Genomic DNA, 27,802 nt, shown 5'->3' with positions numbered 1-27,802 from the left:
TCCAGGTTCAATTCCTGGAATCTTAATTAGAAGTAGCAGGAAGCAGGTGATGAGAAAGATGGGACTGTGTAGAGCTTCTGCTGCTTAGAATAGAGTTCTCTATTGGGCTTGACCTACTTCCTTTGTTATTGGTCACTTCATCCTGCTAAGAAAACCGCTATTGTTGTGGATTTCAAGGTCCACTGTTCTGCAGCTGTATAATAGTATTACTTTCTGTTGCCTTAGCATAAGGTCTTCATTTTATTGTCCAGCTAGGTAGAAAGTGTTCATGGGAGCAGTTGAAATAGAAATTTAAAACTTCTCTGTGCTCATTTCCCCTTATCAGGTAAGAGCAAAGCCAAATCATTTTGCTGCCTGGGCCAAACAAGATCATGCTCTTCCCCACTGTATGTTCAGTGTGGTAGGTATTTGAAAGTGAATATTGTTTAAGTGTTTGTTAAGGGCACAGAAACTATGGAATAGTGTTCAGTTAAAATAACCATGTACAAGTGAACCAGGTTGTTAGGAAGATATTTTGATTAAAGAGTGTTGAAATCAGAAATACTAGTTGAAAATGTAATATTGTTCTTTGTCTCTTTTAGTTTTTGAAATTGAAGTGCTCCAGGCAGATCAGTTGTTATAAACAACCCGTTGGCATGGACATGCAATGGACAGAATTTTCCATCTGAAGCATCTGCCCACGTTGGTTTTATATGGTTGGCACTAGGAGGCATTCTTATTCATCTTATGATCACATTACACTTAGGTAATTGGAAGCAGTTCCTCGTCAGACATTTGAGTGTATTTATTGTTCATTTTCAAAAAAATCATCTGCCATAGAATCCAGACTGAGAAGAACAGTAGCATATCATATGTTAAGCTTCTAGATAAATGTAGCTTGAATAATGTTTCATCATGGTATTTTGTTTTTAATGAAACCATATGCCCATATAAAATGACATTCAGAACCAACTTGTAAAAAAATTGGAAATTTTGTTTAGTTATGGTACATTAAAAAAGTTACTCTGACAAAACTGCTTCTCTCTGAAGAATAGGAAGGAAGCAATTCCTTCTTATTTTTTGCAACATCATGGGAACTCAGCAAGCCATCTCAATTTGGGGCACCTTTAAGAGCAGATTTGAGGACGACAGCATGATGAAGAAGAAGCGAAGGTACATTGATATGAATAGTTTTGTTATAATACAATGTAGGATTTCTTCACACATTGTCTTTTCCTGATCCAGAATTAGTTTCTGAACAGCTTTGATTGATGAATTGTGTGCCCTCAAGTAGGTGTCAACTCTTAGCAGCTCACATAGATATACATTCTCCAGGATGATCTGTCCCAGCCTGGTTCTTCAGGCCCCCCAACAGTGTATCCATCATGCTGTAATTGAGTCCATCCACCTTGCTGCTGGTCATCCTCTTCTTCTCTTTCCTTCTACCTTTCCCAGCATTATGGACTTCTCATAGAAGCTGGTCTTTGCAGAATGTGTCCAAAATATGATAATTTGAGCCTGGTCAATTGTGCTTTGAGTGTGAACTCAGGATTAATTTCTTCTATGATCCATGTGTTTGTTTTCTTGGCTGTTCATGGTATTCTCAAGAGACTTATCCTACACCAAAGTTCAAAAGCCACAGAACCTTCCAAAATGGAAATATTTACATCTGCATTTAATATCACATGTATAGCACAGGGGAGATACAGAATGCATTCTATTTTAATGTACAGACATTCCAGAGAAATATGGACCAATATTTGGTGAATACTTTGTTTAATTTATATTCTTAATGCATCAGGGCAAGAGGATCTGACTGTTATGCAGATCAATTTACTATGGTCTTGCTTTCATAGTCTTTTGCTGTGTTATACATGTAGTCAGTTCACTAACTGTGAGAAGAACTGTTCTTTTTAGTCATTAACTAATCCTGAATTCCTCTTTTCATGGGAATCTTCTTTCAAAACAAATAGGAAAATTTACAAGGAAATTCTTTGGGTTGTACCCACATAGAGCATTAATGCCTACTGGAAATTCCACATGATTGCTAAGGGAACATGACACCGTCTTACATCTTCCTTTGTATTACATAGCCTGATACTCTGAGTTTTGTTTTGTAGGGAAATTGCCCCCAGTTTGAAAGAAAGGTATCACAGATTTTGGAGAAGCAAGAAACACTTTGTTCAGGAAATTAAGAGTGGAAATAATAGAACAGAAAAAATGTTGACTTTTTGGTATTGTTTGTGTTTTTAGTACAATGATGTATGATCATTTAATTGTTCGGCATTTCAGATGGACTAATGCAGAAAAGTCCCTCAGTTTTGGTCAGTGGAAACTTGGAATGGCAAGTAGTCAAAGGTGGACTTTCAGTTCGATCTTGGGAGTTGGTGTCCGTTCTTAAATGGCAGGTTTAGGAACAGAATAAAGGAGATCCAGCAGTAATGATGTGGAGTCCTGCATGAACACCATTTCCAGATGTTTCATTCTCATGAGAATTCTGGTTCTGTTTCAGAGATGCATTGGCTGAGTACAGGATAGAAAGCAAAGAGCTTTCTTGCTAAAGATCAAAACACTAGTTGTAACTGGTTTTATAATACTTACAGATATATCGAGGAAATTGTCTAGTGCTCGGTATACTAGCTGAGGCTGAAAAGTGATCTTAGAAAAATTTCCAAAGAGGTTATTCTGTTAACCCTGACTTTTTATACCTTTTCTGTGCCATTGTTTTGTTTGTTTTTGTTTTTAAGATTTTTCCTCATAATCCAGGTTAAATCTTAATTGTATTATTTTCAGGCCTGTTTATACTTGAAGGTATCTCAAGAGGCCCGCTTCCTTCTTTAGGAAATATGTAGATGCATGTAAACAATTGTATTTCAGAGATACCAAGTAATAATAGCATTCCTAATATTCTGTTTGTTTTTAAGTGGATCTTGTACACAGCATTAATTTAAAGGAAGATTTTTCTGTTCTGGAAATAATAAACAGAGAGCAGATGTACAGCTGAGTAATCATGTGACCCAAGAAACATTAATACTCATGATTTTTTCTGTGTGTGCATGTGATGAAAACAAAATTTGTGTACTATCTAATAATTCAGCAATAAAACTGTGTGGCTGAATATTTAGTTTTAAGGTCCATGGGACATAAGAAAATGACTGTTGCAAATTTTATCACAGTTAGATTATTAATGCATTTTAATTTTAGAGGAAGAAAATAATTATAATTTTAATTATGTAATTATTAAAATTTTTAATAATTACATAATTGAATTGCATAATTGAATTAATTATAATTCAATTAAAATTGAATTAAAAATTCAATTCTATACTGAAATGTAATATATTTATGCTAAAATTTTATTCTGATATTTATTTGTGTGCTGCCTCAGCTATTAAATTGTAGATGTGAAAGGGTATTAAAAGTTACTTAGGGGCTCGGCAGAAAATATCATAAGGGGAATCATAAGGGAAGATGAGTACATACTATCATCTTCATGGCCCTGATTTGGTTTTGAGTAGGGATAACATAAATTATAGCAATTATGTGTATGACTAAATAATACAGCTCTGCAAAATGTTTCTGATTCAGGTAATTTTGAATTCAATCCTTTTCAAGACTAAAATGGCTGTCTTGCACTTGAAAGAGGCTGTTTTGATCATTTTGGAACTGATTCAAGTCCAAACTTCCAAAATGACTGAAACAGTACATTTTGAATGAGAAACATCTATTTCTAACTCAAAATGTGTTTTGAATTAAAAATGCTTTGAACACATTACAGGTAGTCCTCGCTTACCAATTGCCTCGTTTGGTGACTGTTTGAAGTTATGACAATATAAAAAAAAAAGCTTTGCAACCAATCCTCACAGTTATGACCATTGCAGCATCCCGCGGTCACGTGATCTCCATTCAGGTGCTGCACAACTGGCATGCATTTATGACTGCTGCAGCATCCTGCAGTCACGTGATCGCCATTGTGTGCTTCACTACTGGCTTGCAGCAAACAGAGTTAATAGAGAAGGTGGAAGTGAAATCATAAGTTGCATTTACATGATGTTTCACTTAATGACTGTAGCACTTCACTTAATGTCATAAGCCTGTCGTGGTCACGTGATTTTCCACTTAGCGACTGTGGTGCTTAGTAATGGCGTTGCCAGTTCCAATTGTGATCATTAAGTGAGGACTACCTGTACTGAATATCATCTCAGAAATTGTGGTAAAGGACAGTCCCCAGTGCTCTTGAACCTATCCAGCATGTAGACCAGAGACTGACAGATCATGTGAATGTCACATGGTAGCTTTAAATGCCCTAAACTTCAGTTAGCATTTCCTGCCTCTAGGAAAAACTGAACTGAACACAACTGAAACTCACAACAAGGATAACCCAATAACCACACACACATTTTAATTTCTCTGTTCAGAACAAGCAGAAGAAAATAAATAATAATAGTAATTAAAGGGTGGGTTGGGTTTTTTGTTTAGGTAAGTAGAGTAGCCTGCAGGCTGAAGGAAATAGGAGCTACTGTACAGTGTATACCACTTTATTATGGAAGAGTCTCAAATATTAAACTTTACTTTTTGTCTGGGATGGTGAAGAGTTGAATTATGTATTCATTATATTTGGTTAGGGGGTTTTGTGTAGATTTCACAACTATTTGTGGACTGTTTGTGTGTACAGTGTTCCCTGGGAAGAGGAAGCTCACTTAAAGCGGTAGAATCAGCTTTGCTTTTGAACAATGAGCAAAGCATGATTTCTGTTCCTTTCCCATATGTGGTACATGCAAGTGATAAAGCAGGCAGAGATAAAGCTCCTGTCGCATGCGCTGAACGTTTTGTTCATTAAAGTAAATCATTACCAGGGTTAAACAGAGATAAGTTTAATATCTGTTGGGGGCAGAGCAAGACCACATGGCTCCCAGATTTTTCTGTTATTTTATTCAGAAACAAAGAGAGAAAAAAAGCAGTGTGGATCCAAGCCAAGGCTCATCAGAATGTACAAATAGTGTCACTTTTCACTGACTTCAATTACTTGCTTGCATTCCTTAGTAGGCATTTTCCCACCTCCAGACTGATACTACAGTATTCCTATTTACCTCTCTAGGTCAAAGGAAAGGGCTTCTTTAATTGGTTGGCATTGTACCATCTGCTCTTAATCTGAAGAGATGATAGGCGACTGGCTGGTTAATTCTTTGATAGGCAAACCTTTGATCTTGTTTCTTCTTATCTTCTGTCATGTTCAACCCTAGCTGAACCTAGCTGCATGTTCCCATGACATTTTTTCCCTTCAGCATTCTTCTGCCAAGGGTTATGCCCTTGAACACTTCTCCTGGTCTCACCCAACATCTCATAAATCCTAATTAGAGTCACTTGCCCAGCCATTTTAGATTTACCAGCCATCCTTACTCTGGATAGAAACCAAAAGAAACAGTTCATCTTCAACAGCTACTAGAGCAGTCTAATTCAGTTTAGCCATTGTAGGTCTCTAGCTGCCAGTCAGATCCTCCATTGTTCATTTTTTCCCTGGAATCCTCTCTGATCTTGACATGTCATCCTGGAAGTTTTAAGGCTTCTCCTCCTTGATGCCAGCCTCATATCTGCCCCTCCTTGTACACAGTGTCTTCTGAAAAGCAAACTGACAGACTCACATCTCTTGCTCAAGGAGCAGGTGGCAGCCATAGCTAGGGGGCCTTTACACAGATTTAACTTGTGTGCCAGTTGTACAGACACCTGGACTAGGAAGCCTTGCTCATGGACACTCACACCCTAGTCACTTCCCAGTGGGATTATTGCAGTGTGTTCTATGTGGGGCTGCCCTTGAAGACCACCCAGAAATTACAATTGGTCCAGAATGTGGTGGCGCGTGCAGTTTTGGGTGCCCCATGGTTTGCATATGTTTTACCATTGCTGCAGGAACTGTACTGTCTTCCAGTTCTTTTTTGGGTGCAATTCAAGGAGCTGGTTATCACCTTTAAAGCCCTCAATGGCACAGGACCAGGTTATTTGTGGGACTGTCTCTCCAAGGGGATCTACCCACTCTATTAATCCAATTGGGTGGACATGCTCCAGACCCCTTCCCTTAAATGTTGCCATCTAGTGAGACCTAGGCAGTATGCTTCTCCACAGCAGCCCCTGCCCTTTGGAACACCCCCCTGAGATCTGGCAGGCCGGTGCCCTCCTGGCCTTCTGAACCCCCCCGAAGACTTGGCTCTTCCCACAAGCAGTGGGGTAGTATGGGGCTGGAGCCAGGAAAGCTGTTTGTTGTTTCAGGATTTTTTAATGTTGGTTTTACACTTTTTATTCTTTTATAATTGTTATAGGCTGCCCAGGATTATGATACATAAGATGGGTGGCTATGTAAGTCTTTTAAATCAATAAATGAGTAAGCATTGTACCAGTTTTGCACAGTGGAACCCCTACTGTTGTTGGGAAACATGAGGCAGTATGCCTAAGTTTTCCTTGATTGAATGTAATATTTTCTTTAGCATTTTGTGCATGTGACATTTGATCTGATAAAGTAGGCTAGAAGTTGGTTGGATTTCTTCTTGACTTCATTGAACAAATCAGGCCTTTGAACCGGTGGTCAAGAGCTCCTGTTATTAATTTACCAGATGATCTTTATTTTTTCTTGAGATTTCTTTCAAATAACCTCAGTTAGTACTTTGCTAAGCTTTCTGGTTGCAAAGCAATCTACAAAGGGTGTGGGTTTGCGAGTTTGTCCAGTTTAGGATCTCATTTTTCACAACTTTTTTTTGACAGACTTTTTTCTTTAAAAAAAAAAAAGTTGTGAGTTGGCAGTCAGTATGATCAGCACTGAGCTTTGGAATTATTTTGTTTGAGCAAAGAAATTCTGCTGCTCAGAATGATTGCCCCTTGGGATAAGAAGAATTAGAAGTAGTTTGCAGTTGCTAATGTCCTGACACATTTTAGCTCAATTACCTCATTTTATGAAAGTTTGGAAGTTTAAGTAATAAGTTGAAGCAAGAGCATGTTGTGTGTGTATTTTGGAAGCAGATCTGTTTCTCTATATTTGTTAATCATTTTGGCAAGACAAAGTAAAACAGCATTTAAAAAAAAAATCTTACAAACACACAAGTATAGCTTATTTTGAAAGAATGTTGTTACATATTTAGGTAATTCCTTAACGGGGAGTTGGGGCCATTTTTTGAGACGATTTTAATTTTAGCGTTTTTCTGCCTTTGTGAATGACAGGTTATAAAGTCTCCTTTAGGGTGATTGTGCTTATTATACCTTTTAATAACATGAGTTGAAAGTCAAGAGTCATAATTAAATTTAGGGCTTAACATATTTGCAACTCCTTTGTGAACAGTAGGTTGGATAGAAGAAAAGAAGAGATGAGGCCAAGGTCAGGCATCTTTATTTTACCAATATCTGTGCCTTGCAGAGCTGTGCTGCTACTTAGGGGAAGGTAAGTAAAGGGAAGCTGGTTCACCAACCACAATGATGAATTCTCATGCTGTGGGAAAGGAGTTGGCCTGGCTTGGCCCAAAATTAATCCTGTGTAGGGATAGGATATCTTGTGGAATCAGAGGTGTCCTCAGTATCTGACGCTTTCATCAAAATGACAAAAAAAACTTAAAATGGTACTATGGAAGTTCCACTCCTTTTGTGTGAATGTTGTCATGTCATATGTACAAAAGTGATGGAGTTTGCATCACAGTGGCGCTACTCTGCCTTCCTCACTTGCTCCTCTGTGAAGATTCCTCTGGGTAGAATGATTTGTTTCTCTTTATCTTTCAGGTGTCACTAAGAGAGTGGCTGTAATTTTAAGAACTGCATAAACAGCTAACTGGATACTTACATCTTAGTATTATTGAGAAGAAACTAGTAGCCCTTAGTGAAAACTACCTTTCTGTGCATCTCTTTAAAGGTACAGGGACATTCCTCAGATTGTGGAAATGGAAACCCAAGCCATAGTGATATATAGTTACAGATAGTTTAGATATACATTTTTGTATCTGGATGTAGATGTGTACATGTCTGTATATATACACAACACACATATATTGTGTGTGTGTGTATGGATGCCTTTAACAGGTGTGTAGAATTATGCTAATGGAATCCATCAGGTGGCAGATAGCTAGATCTTGCTGAAAATGTTTGTTTCCTTTCACATCAATCAACTTTTAAGAGCTATTTCATTCAATTTGAAAGTGACTAATATGCGGAAAAATGCCACCTGCCCTTAAAATCATTTTGAAACCAGTTGCTGATACATTCCTTTACAGTCTGGATTGAACCATGGTCTCCCATGGCTTGAGTCTTATAAAGTGCTTAGCTTATGATGAGCTCTGTGATTACACTCTGTGGTTGGGTATAGGGAAAACAATCTAATGTATTCTAGATGCTTGGACTAGAGTTCTCCATATCCTTAAAACTTGGTTTTTTCCGCAAGCCTGGGGATCCCCTGGTAATAGGGAGCCTGCTTGCTGGCTGTGTTATATGTAATATCTTTAAACTGGTTTTATAGAATGTTTTAATTGCTCGTTTTATTGTATACCGCTCAGAGTCACTTTGTGTGAGGTGGGTGGCCATATAAATTTGACAAATAAATAAATAGTTGATTCTTCATTATATGTTGCAAAGTACAGATCATCTCATTCTTCTTGGAAATTGTAGCCCAAAACATCTGGTGGGCTCAAGGTTACCTACCCATCATATAACAAGCTGAGACTCTACCAACTGGGACTTCTCTGTCTCTTTGTCTCTGTCTCTGTCTTTCTCTCTCTATCCAGTCTTTCAAGGTTGTTCTGAGGATAAATAAAGGGCATCTTTTCATCCCTGGGGGGTGTTTGTGGGGAAGGATAGGAAAAATAACCATGTATAGTATGTATCTGTCCACATATTAGATTGGAAGGAATACAGAGGCAGAATAATCAGAATCTCCTTTACCACTGTGTGTGGGAAGTATACAACTCAATACTGGCTTGAGAAATGAAACAATCATTATGCTTCTCTGAGTTTGTGGGGGAAATTCGTAAAGTGTGTGATCTTCTCTCTCTCATGGTTAATACAAGCAGTGCGGCTCATGAGAAATGAGATTAGGAAAACCATGTTAATCAGAGCTTGCCTTTTAAATATTTGTTTATTTTGTCCTTTTACCATGCAAAGAGTATGCCAAATCAGATGAGAGAAATTGAATGTCTTCCCATACCTTCCCATACCTGAGGCAATTTAATAGGAGAAAGAAAAGGTATTTGTCTAGTTTGAAATGTATGTTTCAGTGCTGCATGCCATCCGTTCACAATAAATGCAGTGGCTTATTATTTGGGTTTCCAAAACTGCAGGCATTTGGCTCTATGAAACTGCTGTGCCACTATTTCCATGAACTCTTTCTGTGATACGTAATAAGGTAATTCCTGAAACAACAGTTATCTTTTCAAGAGTTCAAGAAAGCTGTGTTGTTGGGATGGGCGGGTTGTGGTTTGAAATTAAGGCTGGTATCTTAAAACATAGGTACTCTGGGTTATTTTGTTATGTTTTATTATGTTTGCATTCTCCCACCCCCCATGGGATCTCTGTTAAAATGTTGTTTGAGCATTTCAGTGAATTAGATTATCAAATGGCTTTTTACATTATCCCCAGTTTCTAGCACACTGGTGAATTAAGCACTGATTCATCAGTATTGCTCTTCTCTGTGCACTTACGTGTTAATGGTGCTGTTAGTTGGGGCATTAAATACCCTCAACTGCTTCCTTGGGTTGAAACATAAAATGGCCAGTTAGATACCCAAGAGGGAAATACATCACATTACTTCCATTCTAGAAACATGCTCCTGAAAAATACTTTGTTCCTCAGTCAGACAAGTGCTGATATGAGTACTAAATTTGTCACCACACCACCCCCTGAGGGACACAGGGCATGGGCCAGACAACAGGTCTTCTTGGGGATAGCCTCCATCCTCTGAACACTTCTCCTGGAGGTTCATATAGCCTCTATCCTTGCCTTTTGTAAAAACTATTCTGATGATACTTCAGCTGTAGCAGATTGTGAGAGTCCATCATAGGCTTTTTTCCTTCCATTAACAGTTGTACGGGTAGTCCTAGTTTAGCAACCGTAACTCGGTCATTACATGAAGAGGTTGCTAAGTGAAAAATCATGTGACCGCGACTGTGCTTACTATTTTACTTCAGTTTTTCTTTGCTTTACAGCATCAGAAGGATATGATCCCAAACAGCTGGGTGAGCCCAAATGTCAGGGAAGCCAGGAAAAAGGGCAAATCTCATAGGCCTTTTCCCCTACTCCCCCACCCTTTGGAATGCTCACCCCAGCACTGGGATAATTTGCAAGAAGTGAATTGACGTTTGTATTTGCATTCATTGGAGAAGAAGGGATTATAAGAGAGTAAGCAGGCACACAATGGGGAATACACATCAAAAGGAATGCACTAGTGCCAGCAGCCTAGCACTTGCCACAAGCCACTTAGGAGGCAAAAGAAAACCTTCAGTGTGAAGCTGATCAGGGTCTTTTCAATTTCAGACAGCAGCTGGAGCTGGCAACTAATTAAGGTCACAGAGCTGAGCATGTTAACTTGCAGTTAGCACTTTTTAGGGAAGTGCTGGGGGGAAAAGCAGCTCAGGAGGAGATAGCTTGTCTAAGCAATCTCTCCACCCTGAGGAGGGGGAAAAAACAGGTCAGGCACAGGACAGTGCATACTAACTGTAATGGTGAACATGGGATTCAGAGAGAGAGACGCTGCAAAGGTTGTAAATGTGGGCATTGATTGCAAGGTTACTTTTTCATCACTGTCATAACTGCAAACAACTGTGTCAGAGGCAGTCGCTAACCGAAGACTACCAGTATTGTTTTTGTGTTTTGTTTTGGTATTTTTTAACCTTGTACCTGTTCTCTGCCCAGAGATAGGTTACAAATATTGTTAAATTAATAAACAATAGGTAGATTTAAGAATCATAACAGCAGAACTGACATAAAGGAAATGAAAAAATGGATTGCATTATAGTGAGGTTCAGTTAATTTAGGTATTAGGTTATAGGCCTCATAGTTAAAGTCACTGAATCAGCTGGTAACTGATTCTGTAAATCTGGAAGAGTCGCAGGGTCTATTTAGGGGAAGAAAAATTGTTAGCAGGTAGTACCATTAATCTCTGAATCAGAATGCTTTTAATTGAAGTTCCGGCTTCCTTGGGGCAGCAGGTTAAAGGCTGAGTTTCCAGTAAGAATTCTTAAGGTGTCTAAGCATTATAATTGGGATTCTGAATTCCACAGAATATACCACTCTCCAGCAATACTGGTTGCTTTGAATTTTTTCTTGGTATTAATTTGCCTTAAGGCTCACATGTTTCATGTTCAGATTTCCTTTTTGTTTCCTTTTCTGAAATAACCGTGGTACAGTATCATACCGTTAAGAAATTCTGGTCATTAGGTCTACAGGTAGTCCCTGGGTTAAGAACGGCCTGATTAAGGACAATCCATAGTTAAGCTTATTGTAGCAAAATTCAAGTTAAATACACAGTGATTCGAGTTAAATACACAATGGTTCGAGTTAATTACACAATACTGCTTATACAGTATTAGACAATAATACTGTTCCGGCTTACATACAAATTTGACTTAAGGCAGGCTTTGGGAACGGAACTTGCTCTTAAACTGGGGACCACCTGTAATTATGATTAGCAAATCAGTTTCTGGCTCTAATTACAAACTCTATTTTGAAATTCACTCTGGGTTAGTATTATATTTGCAGCAACATGTTTTGCTTCAAAAAGGGGTGAAGTCCTGAATCCCCTCTCCTAGTCATGAATTGCATCTAATGGGTCATTCTGCTGGCAAAATGGCATCTGTCAGTAGTACAGGTCCTTTCTCCCTTTTCTATCCCTGCAGAGTCCTCGGGTTTCCTCTTGAACAGTTCTTAACCCTTCAGAAATGATTTGTCTTGTACATGTGGAGTTTGAGAGAAGATCAAAGGGAAATCCCCACTGCTGAAAGGGGAAGGTCACTTGCATAATGTCCATTGTTTGTAGTGTCTAGAATTCTGCATTGGTGCCACATTACATCATACTACTATATTGGTACCACACTCCTGAACTTTCAGATAATGGCAATTATACAATTCTTTGCTAAGTTCTTAAACTATTTTTGTTTTTCACCTATTTATTCTGGGGAGCAGAAACAGAAAGACTTGCCCAAAGCCTTCTAGGTCTAATTTACTAGCATTGGATTTACAAACAGGTGTCATTTTGTGTCTTATTAATATTTTATGTGGGAAATTGATTTTGAACAATTGTAACAATCAGAATAGAAGAGGAAAATTCATTGCCATGCACACAACTGTTGTTCTGACATATCGAAGTGCGATGTTCAGAGCATACTCTGCCATTACTGCAGTTTAACCAAATGCTAATGGGAAATAAAAGATGAAATACTCATACTTCAGATCAGCATAACCAGGTTACCTTGCATGAATCACAGGTCTACCACTTTATAAGGTTTCTGATTATTCTGATTGATTGGATGGTTTTGACCAGGCGCTCTGTACAGTTTAGTAATGAGCTGGTTTTTACCTCTAAAGATACTTGTGTAAATCTGCCACCATTTATTGTGTTAAAGTTAGAGATCTTCAGTTAGTTTGTGTCTCTTTCTTTCCACAACTTCAAAAAGATCTTTTTAGCCAGTCCCCTCAGGAGTATTCCTGCATGCTCTTTTACCCAGGATAATAGTTTTCTCCAGTGGAATGTTAAGAATGTGTTTGCAATGTAGGCGTATGAGTGAATGTATGAGATGGGAGTGAAGGATTACTGCTGTTTTAAACTATTAATTTTATATAATAGAAGCTTGAAACAAATAATTATATAGATTACAAAAAATTGCAGTTTTCTAAACTGGAAAATTCCAGAATCAGGTCTCCTTCAAAAACTTTACAGAACATTGTGGCAGACTGTATGTTTTCTTCCACACGTTAGTGCAACATTCTTTGTGGCAGTCCTGTTCTGTAAGTGCCAGTTCTGTGTAAAGCTGTCACTTTTTGTTCCTAATTTTTTTTAAATTTACAATTGAGCTAGTGCGGATCACCTTGGAGCTTCCTTGCCCATTGAAAGAAAGGAGAATTTGATCCCCTACATCTCAACCTAAACCTATCAATTTATAGCTGCAGAGATTCTGTGTTTCCTAAAATGAGCCTAACATGAGATAGCATGAGATGTGGTCAGTTTTCTCTAAGCCCCCCCAGAGTCATTTGTGAGAGATGAGCAGCTATATAAATTTTATAAATAAATAAAATAGCATGCAGTCATTTGACTAAACAGCAAGGTTTGCATATCTCCTGTGTGATTAAGCTGGAAAAGCATTGTTGTTCACTGTAATGGTAAGACCAGATCCATATGTACATTCCACAATATAATTCTGAATGGAAGTTTGTGCAAGTGGTATCTCTTTGCATGCTTGGAATCTTGAACTAAAACAGTTATTTTTAGATGTGTTCAATAATATGTATTTTAGTGCAGTCTTCGAAAGGACTAGTAGGAAGTGAATGAACCTCCTTGACTGTTCTGGATAAGCTTAATTTTTTGGTCAACATTTGCATCTTGTCCTGAATCTTCTGATGTTTCCATTATGATCCAGCAATTTGTATGAGTGGATTTAAAACAACAACAACAAAACTCAAATAGAATTGTGAATAAAGCAATAAAAACTTCCTTTTCTATCAACAATTTCCTTTTGTCCAAGTGATAGCCAATTCTAACATTAAGCCATATCAGGGTTTGTTTTTTTGACATACTGTGATGTGCAAACCTATCTAGCGTACTATCCACAATGGAATTGGTCTCATATGGAACATCTAAAAGAAGCAGACCACATTATGACATTATGTATGCATACAGCAAACCCCATTTGCTGTATGCATATGAGGAGTTCTGGAGAAAGAAATGGACTGAAGACAGAGCCAATTACCACGGCAAAGAATAAAGAGCTGGTGAGTAGACTGGCTCTTCAAACCTCTCTGGACAAAGAGAGGATGGGAGATTGCCCACAAGTGCTCCAGACAGTTGCTCCTTGTGAGGAAACTGTACAACAGTGGTCTCCAGTGGGTTTAGAGCTCTGGGAGATGAGGGAATAACCATCTTGCTCAGACCACAGTCAGCACCTTTAAAAGGGCACTAAATTCATGTACTTCCTTTTCTAATCACTTTTGGAAATTGCTTGTTAACTACTTTTCAGCTGTTAGAGACCTTTGGATTGACAAGTCTAAAAACACTGGGTGAGTCTGCCTTCAGTCCTTAATTAAAGAAAAATTTAACTACAAGCTTAAGAACTTAAAACAGTTTGAACTGAAAGTGGATCTACAAATGACAGGCTACAAGAATGACATGGAAAAAGATGTTTCCTTGGACATACGAAAAGAAATCGGTCGATGCTTTAAAAATCAAAAGGGAATTACAAATAATAAACCAAGAGAGTGACCTGGATAATTCTTTTACATTGGATTTACAAAAGAGGTTTGTTAAAGCTTGTGGATGAATCTTGTGAGAAGGGGTAAAAAAGAAATGAATAGAAATCAAGTTTTGCAACATTACCTGAATGGATTACAGATTAAGATTGTTAGAAGTAAAAGGAAGGAATATAAAATTGGTTTGTTTGATCAAGGCTAAAACAGATATGTTGTTATTTCTGGCAATGCTTAATAGACTTTTGCTGACAACAGGACTGAAATTATAATGCTTTATGGATTTGTTTATAGATAAGAGATGGGACATGGGGTTAGGGTTCATTGGTTCATTGTTTGTATCATTGTTTGTATCATTGTTTGTATCATTGTTTGTAAATTAAGGAGAGGTGAGAAGTTACTAAAATTGTTTATACTTGTGATGAAGGTTGGAAGTCACTTCTTTATATATTTTCTTTTTCTTTACTATATTCTTTTCTTTCTTTACATCTTTATTTGGAAATACGTTCTTTTGCGTTCACTGGGAATAAGCTATGTACTGTATACACAGGGATTGATCTTTTAATTTTTTTTCCAAACATTCAGTAAAAAAAAAACCCCATTCAGTAGGGACTTGGCTTGGCTCTTTTCCAGGTTTTTATGAAAGGAGCTAATTAGCAATTATCGTATGTTCTGCAGACATGTGTTATTACACTGAGAGAACTGTTGTGATACAAGATTAGTTCTACCAATATATTATTCCTTAGCCAGCCAATCTCTTGTTCATAGTATCCTAAAAAAAAAATAATAGCTGCAATTTTCTCTGAAGTAAAGGATCTCATGAAAATCTAGAAATCATCAACCCCATTCCAAACTTTTTGGACCTATAACTTGTAAGTTTTAATAACGGGTATTGATGCTGAATGATCAACTTTCTAAATTAGATGCATTGCACACCTGAAATTGTGCAAAGGAGATAAATCTTTTAGAGCTTGCTCTGCTGCCTTGTTTCACTCCTATGTCTGTGCTTCATCATTTAAGATCTACCTTCCTTAGTGCCTTCCAGAATCACTAGATTACTACTCCCAGATTTCTCTACCAACATAGTTATTGGCCATGTTAACTAGCAAGTGTAATCCAAGACAACTGGAGGACACTAGCTGAGGATGGCTGATGTAGAATATTGTGCCATCCTCTGCCTCGGTTAAAAATGTCTTCCAGTGCTTTTTTTTTTTTTTTTTTTAAATAAGCATATCTTCTTCCCTTTACTTCTTTCTTTTTGGCCCTTTGTCGTTTTATACCTGCTGCAGAGCTGTTGCTTCCTACTGCTTCATATTTCATCCTTAGCTGTTCTCTTTCCCCTCTTTCCAGTCTTGTGCTCAATTTGTTTAGGCTCATATAATGCTGGTTGTCTTTTTGCTTTATTTCCTCTTCTGATTTCCAGCATTTTGCTCCTTGAGCTTGGAACAACTTCCCCCTCTGTATCCATCAGGTCAGGCTGGTTCCTCTGTCCTCTTTCAAATTCATTTGGCTAGACTCCAGCCTAGGCTTCCAGTTGTGTAAGGGCTGATGCAGACATTCTGTGGCTGAGTTGGTACACTGATCATAGGGAACTCTGCTTTCTTAATTTTGTTTGGAGTGTTATTCTTTTAATAGAAATAATTCCATTATTCCATCCTTCCCTAAGTTGAGGCCCTCCAGAGGTTTTGGACTAGAACTTCCATATGCCACAGCCAGCAGATGATGATGATGATGATGATGATGATGATTGGTTGCACAGTCAGCCAGATGTTTGTTTAGACTGGATTTGGCATTTTTATCTACCTAACAAGTCCTTCCCAAGGACCTGGGATAGGCAGATGTTGTTTGATGGTGTTAAAGATATTGTTGCAGGATATAAGCTGTTCCAAGTAAAGCTGCCTTTTGCAACTGACTGATGGTGATTTTGTCAATGCTGATGACTGTCAGATTCTCCAGATGTTTTGGGATTGCACCTAAGGTCCCTATTACTGTTGGTACTATCTTTGGTTTCTTTTGCCATAGTCGTTCTACTTCTATTTGCAGGTTTTTATATTTTGTGATTTTCTCCAGTTCTTTCTCTTCTGTTCTGCTGTCTCCAGGTATTGAAGTGTCCACCATCCAGACTTTTTTGTCTTTCTTATCAACAATTGTTAAGTCTCAGGTGTTGTGTGGCAGATGCTTGCCGCCGTCTCCTCCTCTGCGACATGAAATCACAGCTGCCAGTTCTTTAGCTGGTGTTGTCCTTCATTCACAATGAGTTGTTCCCAAGAACCTAGGATGTCATAATGTATTTGCATAGTATATGTGTGGATCCAAGCAGTGTGGCCTTTTGTAACTGACAGATGGAAAGGTTGTCAATGAGCAGATTTTCTAAGTGCCGTCCAAGGTCTTTCGGTATGGCGCCTAACAAATTATTATTATTATGATAGTTGGTCGCACAGTCAGCCAGATGTTTAGGCTGGATTTGGCATTTTTATCCATCTATCGAGTCCTTCCCAAGCACCTGGGATAGGCAAACGTGGTGTTTTGATGGGGTTAAAGGTATCGTTGCAGGATATAAGCTATTCCAAGTAAAGCTGCCTTTTGCAATTGATAGATTTACCTTGAAGTGGACTGTGGCCTTTTGTGTCCAAATAGATGAACTCTGCTACTCTGTGCTAGGATTCATCTAGAAGTAATCTTTGCAAAGTCATTCCTGGCCTGCTGATCTTCTAGACAAGCCAGATGCCTCCCCTTCTTGCCACAGCTTTGTTCGTACTGCCACTTCCTGTTCATTCCAAGAAGAATCAGCTGCAGTAGCAATGCAATGCAATTTCACATTCCTTTGATTTGGAAGGATGTGTTTATATATTAGCAGTATAGATAAAACAGTTAAAAAAGCATGCACAACAGCAGTTAAAATGTTGAATCCTCAGCCCAGGACATTAGTTAAAAGCAGCTGGAAAGCTTTTCAAAGCCCATCTAAAATCCAATAAAATGGAATTAGAGTTATAAACTGGGGGACACCATTGAAAAAAAAACAGTATCTCTAGTTGGTGCTTATTGCTATTATATCTAACAGTGCAGTTAAATTGATATGAACACAGACTTCCATTATATAGAACAGATTGTTCCATTACTGAATTAGGTTATTTTAAAAATCGTAAAGCTGCTTAATGTAGGTTCTTGAATTAGCTGAAGTGGATATGTCAGGATTAACAACAGTTGATTTATTTATTAAAAGTGTAAGTTGCTTTTTGTCAAGCGGGGTTCTTCAAAGGGATGTACAATTGGGGGGAAAAAAACCCTACACAGCAATATTACAAAATAAAGATCAAAAAGCCCTTATTTAAAACAAGCTAAAACAGTGATACAGATCTGTACACATGCTTCCTAGGTTATTTTGGCCTGGCAGTGAAATTATAAATAGAAAGGCTTAAATGATAGCATTATCTGAAGAGAAATGGAGCAGCTACAATGTAGAACTTGTCTATGCGTGTGCTGTAGAGGGAAGAACCCACAACATTTAAATTGTTGCAGTAGAGAGAACACATTCTGTGTCTCATCACTTGGGTAAGCAGAAGACATGCTATGATTAGGAATACTAATATTTTAAAGAGAGCATTCATATTGATAGTGAGGGCAGATTTTATCCAGTAGCTGAAGAGGGCTGATACTACAGCAGACTTTTAGTTGTACGGTACCTAATTATGACTGTTGTGTGATTACATGTACTTGAACTTTAGCTTTTCAATGGCTTAATGCTAACTTTTAGTCCTTTGAAGTTTTTTCTTATATGATGAAAGAAGATAAGTATTCAAATGTACAGCGTACATATACATTACTTATCATGATACTTTGAAGCTCTTTTAAAAGTGCAAAATCGTATGTATTTGTTATTGGGAAGGGATATTAAAGTTCTTACAACAGCCCATGATTTATCAATGGATTTAAATGGTCATGGGGAACCATTGTAGTATAGTGGTTAAAGTGCTGGATTGGTGTCAGGGAAATCCATCCTCAGCTATGGAAGCTAAGTGGGTGTCTTTAGGCCAGTCACTCTCTCAGCCCAAGCTATCTGTCTCACAGGGTTGATGTAAGGGGAAAAACAGAAGGAGGGGGTGATAGATAGACTGACAGACAGACAGACAGACAGGCTGTCATAGGTTCCTGAAAGAAAGGCAGGATATACATCCAAAAGAGAGATAAATAACTGTAGACAGCACTAAAACCATGAATTGGAAAAATTATTTCTCCCCATTGCAAGGTGATTTTTTAATTTAAAGTTCTTTCATTTTTTTTAGTTAGCTTGAAAGATGGTCTTGATTATATACTACTGATTATGTTATTAGTCTTATGACATAGGATCAAAAAGATAAACCTGGAAAACTTAAATTCATGGTTAGTTACAGCAAAACATATTAGGTTATATAAGAAGCTTTCAATTGCAGACTTATCCTGGGAATTTTAGTTTTTTATATCAACCTTCCCTAACCTGTATGCAGTACAAGCCCAGGATTCCATAATACTGCAGCCAGTTTATGGAGACATTGTACTTTTTAAAACATCAAAGAATATGAATGAATGATGCCTGGATTGAGATGATTGATGATTCCCTTCCATCTAAATATACATGCTCAGCATTGTAACATTTCAAATAGTGCAGTTTTTCAAAGCATTGCAAACTAATGTCATATTTTTAACAAGAATCTCGCCATAATAACAAAAAGTGACTTTGCCAAAGAAACACCCAGTTTAAACAAAAGCTTGTTCTTAAAATAACACTGGATGCAGAATGCTATACAATCAGATTACTTCAGTGTAATGTCTTTTGTTTCAGAGTCAATATATTCCCCCAGGGATAGTAGTATTTGGTATAATGGCAGGGTATGTTTCAAACCACTCCCTTCTACTGATAAAAAGGCAAAAAGAAAAGACGGGAGAGGGAGGAAGCCCAACAATATAAGTTGAACCTTTGATTTTGAGTAGTATGTAGGACTGCCCCAGTAGTCCTAGATACTATTCATTTTCTTACTTGTTTTTAATTTACGTAGGTTACTGACACTTTAATTTAAAAATAATGTTCTATTTTTTTGTGCCTGTGACCTACATGCTATTTGTTGCTTAGCTAGAATGCCATATTAAATACTACATGGAGGAGTTTTCTGCCAGTTTTATGGTATATTTAGTTGGGCCAAGCAGCTGTCTGGAGGCCCACTGATGTAGAGGTGGTTCTCCTTTCCCTTATGAACAGAATATTAACGGGAATGAAGTAGATTCATTACAGTATTGATCTCAAAAATAAATATGTGTGCATTATATATTATCTTTCCTCCTCAAACTAAATTTGGGTAGTCAGAATTCAGAAGTGAAAAAAATACCACCTTTTATACAGACTTGGGAAACTCCTCAGATACAGAGGCATATTTATTTGTAACTTTTTTTTAAAGGAAACCTAATATTTACACACGAAACCCCTATGAAGATTAGTGCCTGCTGGAATATATGGATAGGGAGGGCAACTGAGCCATAACGTGGTAGTGAAAGGTGAAAATAGGGTGACATGGAGGAAGAGAGTGATCAGCTCACACTTACGCTATTAGGGTAGGATAGATAACTGCTGTGTGGTTAAACATCCCTCTTACTAGGCTATACAGAGTTTTGAGAAGAAAAGGGAAAAAGGTACCACATTTTCACTCTAAATTTCCTGTAGAAATAAACAGTCACATCTGGCATTGACATCAAAGCTGAACCTTGAGGTTAATGGTTGCTTCAGCCTCACTTGCCAGTAATGGAGATGGCGCTGAGGAAAGCAGCTGGTGGGACCAGAGCCCAAAGTATGTAGCACTACTTATTCTCTCCCTTTCTAATCTCTCTCTCTGTGGTTTTTAACATCCTTTTTTTTTTTTCTTTCTTTCCCAACTCAGTAGTATGCCTGGAAACACACAAATTGGGCTATCACCAGGCTAAGTTGCTTGTTGTCAGAGAGCTTCTGAAATTCAGCAGAGGGCCACATGTGGAAGCAGATTGCTCATCTACTATTGTTTCTATATAATACTGGGGACAAGCTTTTAAGAGTGTGGAAAAGGAATAGTAAATCTTCTCCACTCTGCAAACCTCAAATAGCACTACATTCTGTTCCATGATGGCTACAGCCACAAGTAGAAACACTTTTGGTAGGAGACCCCAAAAGTGTTTTCCTTGTACACAGAACTAAAAAGTTTCAGACTTGAATTTATGAAATTGTGTTACAATTTTTGATGTTATCATCTTCTCGAAATCAAGTTGCTGTAGCAGCTGATGTTCATTCTGAAAGAGTGCTATTTTTTTCCCAAGTTAATTGTTTTATTGAATAATAAAATGTGAATAATATTATAGAATACAGGTAGTCCTTGGGTAATGACAGTAATTGGACTGGAATTTCTGTGGCTAAGCAATGCGGTCATAAAGTGTGACATCACGTCACTGCATCGTTTAGTGACGGCAATCCCAGCAGTCCCTATTGCCATTGTTAAGTGAGGAACACAGGTTGCGTAACAAGGACCTCCTTGTAATTTCCAGCCGGCTTCCAACAAGCAAAGTCAATGGGGAAGCCGGCAGGCGGTCGTGAGTCCCGGGTGGCTTGCCAACAGGCCAGCAGGTGTGTAAGTGGCAGCCGCGGCCTGGCATGAGTGCAGCCGGGCTGGGGGTGGCTGCTGCCAGGGATGGGAAGGCACACAAGTGGCTGCTGTGGCCCAGTGCAGCCAGGCCGGGGGTGGCTGCTACTGGGATGGGAGGGCACACAAGCTATTCTGTATTCTGCCGCCCCTCCCACACCCAACTGACCCTTGCTGTCATCTTTCTCCTGTTGCTGATGAGGCATCCTGGCCTGGCCCTTCACAAGGAGTTTTTCCCGAAGTCACGTGAAGCTGCATGCGGCCTCAGGAAGAAGGCCTTGCGCGGCCAACAGCTGCCTCATGAAGAGCCCAGCTGGGCATGCCTTGTCAGCAGTGGGAAGAAGAAGTTGGCGAAGATAAGCTGGGGGCAGCAGGCATGGTGGAGCACAGGAGTGCAGGGAAGCAGGGGCAACGTAGTGCAGGGCAGCCAAAAGGGCAGAGATGGGGGGGGAGATAGGCAGATGGGGAGAAGTCGAAGCACATCTAAACATGGGTGGGCTGCCAAGTGCCCAAATCTTGATCACATAACTGCGTGGGTGCTGCAATGGCCATAACTTCAAGGACCGGGCATAAGTACCATTCGTTCAGTGCCATTGTAACTTTGAACAATCGCTGAATGAATGGTTGTTAAGCAAGGACTACCTGTAAGATAACAGCTGAATTCAGTGGTATATATACAATATATACGATAGAAACTAGAAATGATTAACACTATGATGATTTAAATAAATTAAACCTTTAAAAATGAGAAAGAAGTTTATATCAGTGTTAAACATGATTGCTAAAATGTTAAAATATTGATGAACAATTGCAAAATGGATTGAATTATTTTATAATATGAGTGCTAACTTTTCGATCAAATTCTTCTTCCCCAAAATGTCTAGCATCTTTTGGGGAATATGTTTATCCTATTTTTATACAGGTAGTCCCCAGTTTAAGAATGAGTTCTGTTCCCAAGGTTTGTCCTTAAGTTGAATTTGTATGTAAGCCAGAACAGTATTATTGTATAATACCATATAAGTATTATTGTGTTATTAACTCAAACCATTGTGTATTTAACACGAATCATTGTGTATTTAACTCGATTTTTGCTACAATAGGCTCCGTTCTTAACTGTGGGTCATTCTTAACCCAGGGACTCCCTGTATTGCGTGTCTCTGTTAAACCAATATTTCCGTTTTGGTTGGAAAATTAGCCAAGGCAGATTTCAGTTATGGTGCTTGTCTTATCCTCAAGTTCTTATGGCCTGCTTTTTTCTCCTTAAATCTTAGCTTGGCTATGAGGCAAGTTTTAGAAATAGCTGGGAGGGTGTCTTGCCTGAATGGGAGAGGCTTTTGACACCTTCATAGTTTCCAAGGGCTGCAAAGGGTGTTGGTTTGTAAGATTGAAGAATTGTATGGGGGGCTTTTTTTTGGCTTTTGTTTTTTGGCCCTGCTCTTTTCAACAGGAATTCAGCAAAGAGTGGGAGTGGTGTGGAAGTGTCTAGTCAGAAGCAGGGAATAAATACTGCGTGCTCCTGTGCTTGCATGCAGTGAACAGAGGAAAACTTTTTCTCTCTTATCAAGCAATAAATAAAAGAGGACTGTGCCCCTTTCATAGGCATTTTCTAATTGTCTTGCAAGAGTTAGAGCAAAAAGGAAGAAAACAACTGGTGTAAAGGCAAAAACAACAATTCAGAAAACGGCCTGTAGAGTTTTATTTAAATAGGACTTTGAACTGTGCTCTGAACCATGTACTAAGTGACAGTAAAATGCATTTCTAGAGTCATACATGAGGAGTGCTGGTGCAACACCTATTTTCAGAAAATACCTGTGGTCAGACTAGATATGCAGATGTTAAAAATATAAAGGTAGGTATGCATGTGTTTCTGTGGCTTATCAGTGTGTGTGTGTGTGTGTGTGTGTTTTAAGTGCTTCCCTCTCTTATTGCCTAAGGTGAAAAATCGCAAGTAAAATGGTAGGTTTTATAGGCGCTGTAAGAAGTGTACAGCTCTTATCTATTTGAGATCAGTAACAGAAAACTTAATTTAATTTTGTGTTGGCTTGTGCCATTCAAGCTCACATGGAAATAAGCATATCAGCGGATGGTGGAAACTGATTTCCAAGTATAAAATCGGGCCATAAATGTGAAGTATTTGTGCTTTCTCTGAGTGTCATAAGTTTAATTTTATCTTTTCCTTGCTTGCATGTGACCACTTTATTTCCTTTTAGCTATCTCTTCGTCTTCATTTTGTGCTCTTTCTTGCTACTCTGATTCTGTCCTATTGTGAGCAGGAGTATATTTTTGATTTTTAGATATATTACATATGTCTCTAGTTTGGGTGTATTACCATTACTTTGATTTATAAATACATTTTTAGAAGTCCATATTAGCATGCTTAATCAATACACTTTTTAATAATTATTTTCAGGAATGTTCCTCATTTTAAACAATATTTTATATCCTATTGGTTTCCTGTGAAATAGTGGACATTTCTTACTGTGGAACTAAACAAAGGATAAAAATTTTCAACTAACCAATATATAGCAACAGTTAGAGCTAGAATGTCTGCCAACAAGGTATGAATAATAGTTGGAATTCATTCCATTACTGATAACTATATAGGATTTATCGAATGAATGCTGCAGTTGAACAATCTGAGTTATTTGACATGTAATATTAAGTAAGATAAGTTAATATAATTTTTTTTTGTTCACTCTGAATGTTTAACAGTAGCAGCCTAGAAGATACAGTGGACATATCGTTAAGGTCCTATTTGGGATTGTAGTGTCATAGACATGCTGCCAATGGCATCATTGCCAGACGTGGGAAATGATAGCCTTGCCAGATGCTATATGTAGAATTGTTGTTTTTGCTGTGCTCCATTGTGGCACTAGAGGTGGTGCCAGTTTCCACAGGTGTTAATTTTAATAGTGCATTTGTATTCTTCCTTCCTTCTTGAAAGCGTGTGGAGGTGTACATTTTATTCCTACAAGAACAAGGGTGGACTGAGATTTTTGTTGTTGTTGTTCAGTCGTTAAGTCGTGTTCGATTCTTCGTGACCCCATGAACCATATCGCGCCAGGCCTTCCTGTCCTTCACTGCCTCCCTGAGTTTGCTCAGTTTCATGCTCAGGACTGAGATAAAGTGGCCCTAAGTACCCAGCTGAGTGCAGACCTGAACTCTGGTCTCTCTGGTCCAAGTACAAACAGCTTAACTACTGTACTGCGCTGAACTGGCTGTTTCAGATTTCAGAAGTATTTCTTCCTTGTATTCAGAAAACCAGCATATCAGAGAAAAACAGTTATCCCCAGGGTATAACCTTTGTGGAGAAGTATTTTTCTTAAATTACCTTAATTTTAGAACTCTGTTCATCACATTTTAAAAATAAGAAGACTGGTCCTATTTATTTAAGAAGCAAGTTAGATTAACTTAAGATATAAAACAACTCATATATCCATGAATATTGAGAAAGCTTGTTTTTCAAATGTTATCCAGATGATCTCTAAATGCAACCCCAGAACTTTTATGTATAAACTAGCAATTCACCAAGTGTTGTTAGAAACATGTTCATTGATATGTTCATTGCATGGGTTAACAAACACAAAAAATAGGTGACAATATTTGCACATCAAAACTTGTATGGTTTACTTCCTATAGCATCTTTTTGAGTGTTAAGGAGAGATTTCTATATGTAGTGGAACATTCACACTTTGATCTGAAGAGAAAAGAAAGAAATTAGAACCCAGGATTGAACCACATGTTAAACCAGAAAATATGTTGAACTCCAGATGTTGTTAAATTACAACTTCTAGGAGCCCTAGACAGTGTGGCCAGTTGTGAAGGATTCTGGGAGGCATAGTTCAGCAGTATTTGGAATGGCACACATTATATACCTTTGTGGTAAACAAACAATTTCTAGTGCTTTAGTGGTCATGCCACTAAGGGGAATAAACTAAATGCAGGAGTGAATAAACTAAATAGTTTGGGGGGGGGGTTGTCCACCCCTTCAAGTCAGTGATGACTCCTGACTATTGTCTGGAGAAGTCCCTGCACTTTTCTTGGCAAGATTTTGGAAATGGTCTGCCATTGCTTACTAGGGCTGAGAGAGGGGGACTGGCCCAAGGTCACCCAGCTGGCTTTGTGCCTCAGGCAGGACTAGAACGCACTGTCTCCTGGTTTCTAAGCTGGTGCCTTAACCCTTACATCAAACTGGCTAAATAGTGGAAACCTCTAAATCTTGCTGATATATTCTATTATCTTCAAAACATTTATCCAGTTTCTTTTTTCCAAGCTCATCGTTTTTGTATCTTGTTGGAGAATCATCTTTCTGTGATTAATACTTCTGCAGTGATCACTAAGCAGGAAATGTTGAAAGCCTGGTAAAGGTAGTGTATCGGGAAGCAATGTATCTTACTATGTTTTACACATCCTGGACAATGCAGCTCCTGACTGCAAGTTGGCAGTTCATTAGTAATATCCCCTAGAGAGGGCTGATTGAGTAAAGCAGAACTGCTTGTGTTCTTTCCAGAATATGGAGCAAGAATTTCACAAAAGAAATGGGTGCTGCCTTTTGCAGTGGTGTCTGCAAAGTGTATATAATCTGCATAAAGTAGTAGAGCATTTTCTTATCTCCTCATGTTGTAGAAATTCCTGGTAAATTTCAGCTGAGCGTAGATCGGTTTCACGCTCCCCAGCTAATCATACACTGGGAGACACATGCTTTATTTTGGGGTTTTCGGTTTAAGTGCTGGCAAAGTTCTCTTAGCTGAAATTTTCACGTGCAAAATAGTAACAAGAATAACTAAGGGTCAAAATTTGTACCATCTTGTTTCCTTGTTTTTTGACTATAAATTTAATAATAAATACGTTTAAAAAATCTGTACAATTTTCTGTGTATTACTCATCTGTGTAAACTTCCATAGGTGTATCTGTCTTGGGAAAACAGAGTAATGGTGACTGGATTGTAGTATTGGACACTCAATAAAAATTAGTTTTCAGGAACTAAAGATAAAAATAATGCAATCTTTTGTTTAATCTGGGGCACAATTGGACAGATCTAAATATATGCTTTTAGTAAGATGAGGTGCTTTTAACATTTCTGACCCATTATCTCCTTGTTTTGAAGCAGTTGCCTATTCTGCAGGCTTTGAATTTTATGTGCCATGGCTCAAACCCTACTGAAATAGTTTAGGCATATCTCATTTCAGGTTCTATTCATGTGAACGAGTCTGATGGCTTTTGCTTTGTTTTGCAAACAGTAGGGAGCCAGTCAAGACAGGGGTTTGTTATGGTTGTGTTTAAAATTAATTTCCATAAGCTGAATGGTTTTGTATACCTGTCTGTAGTTTTATAAGTGATCACTGCCTCTCCTGCCCCAGACCCTATGATACTTTCCTGGCCAAGACTAAGATGACAGCTGGCCACGTGTAAAGGGCCAGATTACTTTCCTTCCCACAGGTAGCTCTGGGACTTTTGATGTTATAGCAGCACCATGGAATGAAGCAGGATTCCTATTTCATTGTTACACTGTGTAAAACACACCAAAAGCAGCACAGATGCCCTTGAGGGGCTGTTCTCTGCCTATGTACACAAGGCCAGCAGATACAGTAAATGTACTAAATTACTTTACTCCAGCCAAGCTATCAGTCTGCAAACAACTGATAATTCTTGAACTTTTCAACGTCAGTGTGTTCCACTTGGTAAAGGTACGCTTCCATTATAAGTTATGCCTTTCCAGTTACTGTGAACTTAAAGCATGGAGGGACTTTCTGTTTCACACAGTATGCCTAACAATGATCAGGCCAATCATTCTAAGAATTAGAGCAGAGGTGCACAACCTGGAATTTGCCTCCAGAAACTGTGGAGGCAGCCTCAGAAACCACCAACAGTTGTTACCAAGTCGTCGGCTGTAAAGTGACAGAAAAAGGACATGACTAAGTGTTTGACTGGAGTGTAATAACATCAACTTCCATTTTAATTAAATGGAAGTTTTAAATTGGGTCAAATTTCATTTTTATCTTGCCTCTCCCCATCGTTATGTTTGTACATGTCTGCCTGCTGCACATCGCTCAAAGTTCAAGTGTGGCCCTCAGCCCAGAAACAGCTGTATTTCTGTGCACTAGAAGATCACACCCATCGCACTCATTTGGGGTGAGCCCCACAGTTGGATTGTGAAGAAACATACTTCGGCTCAGGTTGTAAATGCCTTTAAATTGGTTGATATTGACAGTACCTGTTCTGTTGCATTGTTGGGTAACCTGGAAACCTACATTTTTGGATGCATGCATGTGGCATTCATTTCAACGTTGCATACTTGTTTGTTTCCTCTGCCTTGTCCTGCCATTTCTCATTTATAGCAGTTTGGGAGAAGAGAATGAAACAAAGTGTTAATCATATCTCTTCCTCCCCTTGAAATTTATAGGCAGTGAATTGTAACACAGACTTACTCCCTTTGCTCTACCATCCAGTATCTTTTCCGTAGGGTGACGTGCAAGAAAACCCTTAATTCTAGTTCTGAATAACCACAAGACAAAACCATGTATCGTCTTTTGCAGTGAAGGTGGCAAAAATGTACTGTATGTATATTATGGCATTCTCCAGCTGAACTATATATTTCCTGCGTAGATGTTTAATCAATGATTCGTTGTTTGGTTTTTGCACGGATGGACCCACACTGTGTGTATACCAGTTCTGTCTGCTAACAGTGAATTCATTGTTTCAGGGTGGACCAATATTGAAAAACGCTTGTGTTCTGTGGGCATCATTCTGGCAATTGTGACTTTTGTCCTGTA

General features: G+C 38.4%; 1 protein-coding gene across 8 annotated transcripts in view; it reads left to right on the top strand.

Annotated features, from left to right (window-relative positions):
* Nucleotides 1–27,802, top strand: part of COBLL1 (cordon-bleu WH2 repeat protein like 1) — a 105,899-nt gene that overhangs the window by 28,364 nt on the left and 49,733 nt on the right. For 5 of the 8 annotated variants that reach the window (XM_088146667.1, XM_088146664.1, XM_088146668.1 and 2 more), the window contains exon 1: nt 17,822–17,946. The exons of 1 other annotated variant lie outside the window; for it this stretch is intronic. In XM_088146667.1, coding sequence (XP_088002793.1) covers nt 17,837–17,946 — 110 coding nt within the window. In that variant the 5' untranslated portion in view covers nt 17,822–17,836. Of the gene's footprint in view, nt 1–603; nt 746–17,821; nt 17,947–22,769; nt 22,879–27,802 lie in introns of those variants that run through there. 2 more of the 8 variants (XM_088146665.1, XM_088146669.1) reach the window with 2 other exon arrangements.

Source organism: Python bivittatus, unplaced genomic scaffold, assembly GCF_059951505.1.
Source record: "Python bivittatus isolate LINGU-HERP-01145 unplaced genomic scaffold, Pbiv_v1 ctg000480_np1212, whole genome shotgun sequence".
NCBI lineage: Eukaryota > Metazoa > Chordata > Lepidosauria > Squamata > Pythonidae > Python > Python bivittatus.
Note: the sequence above shows the minus strand (reverse complement) of the source record. Positions and strands in the feature narration are given on the sequence as shown.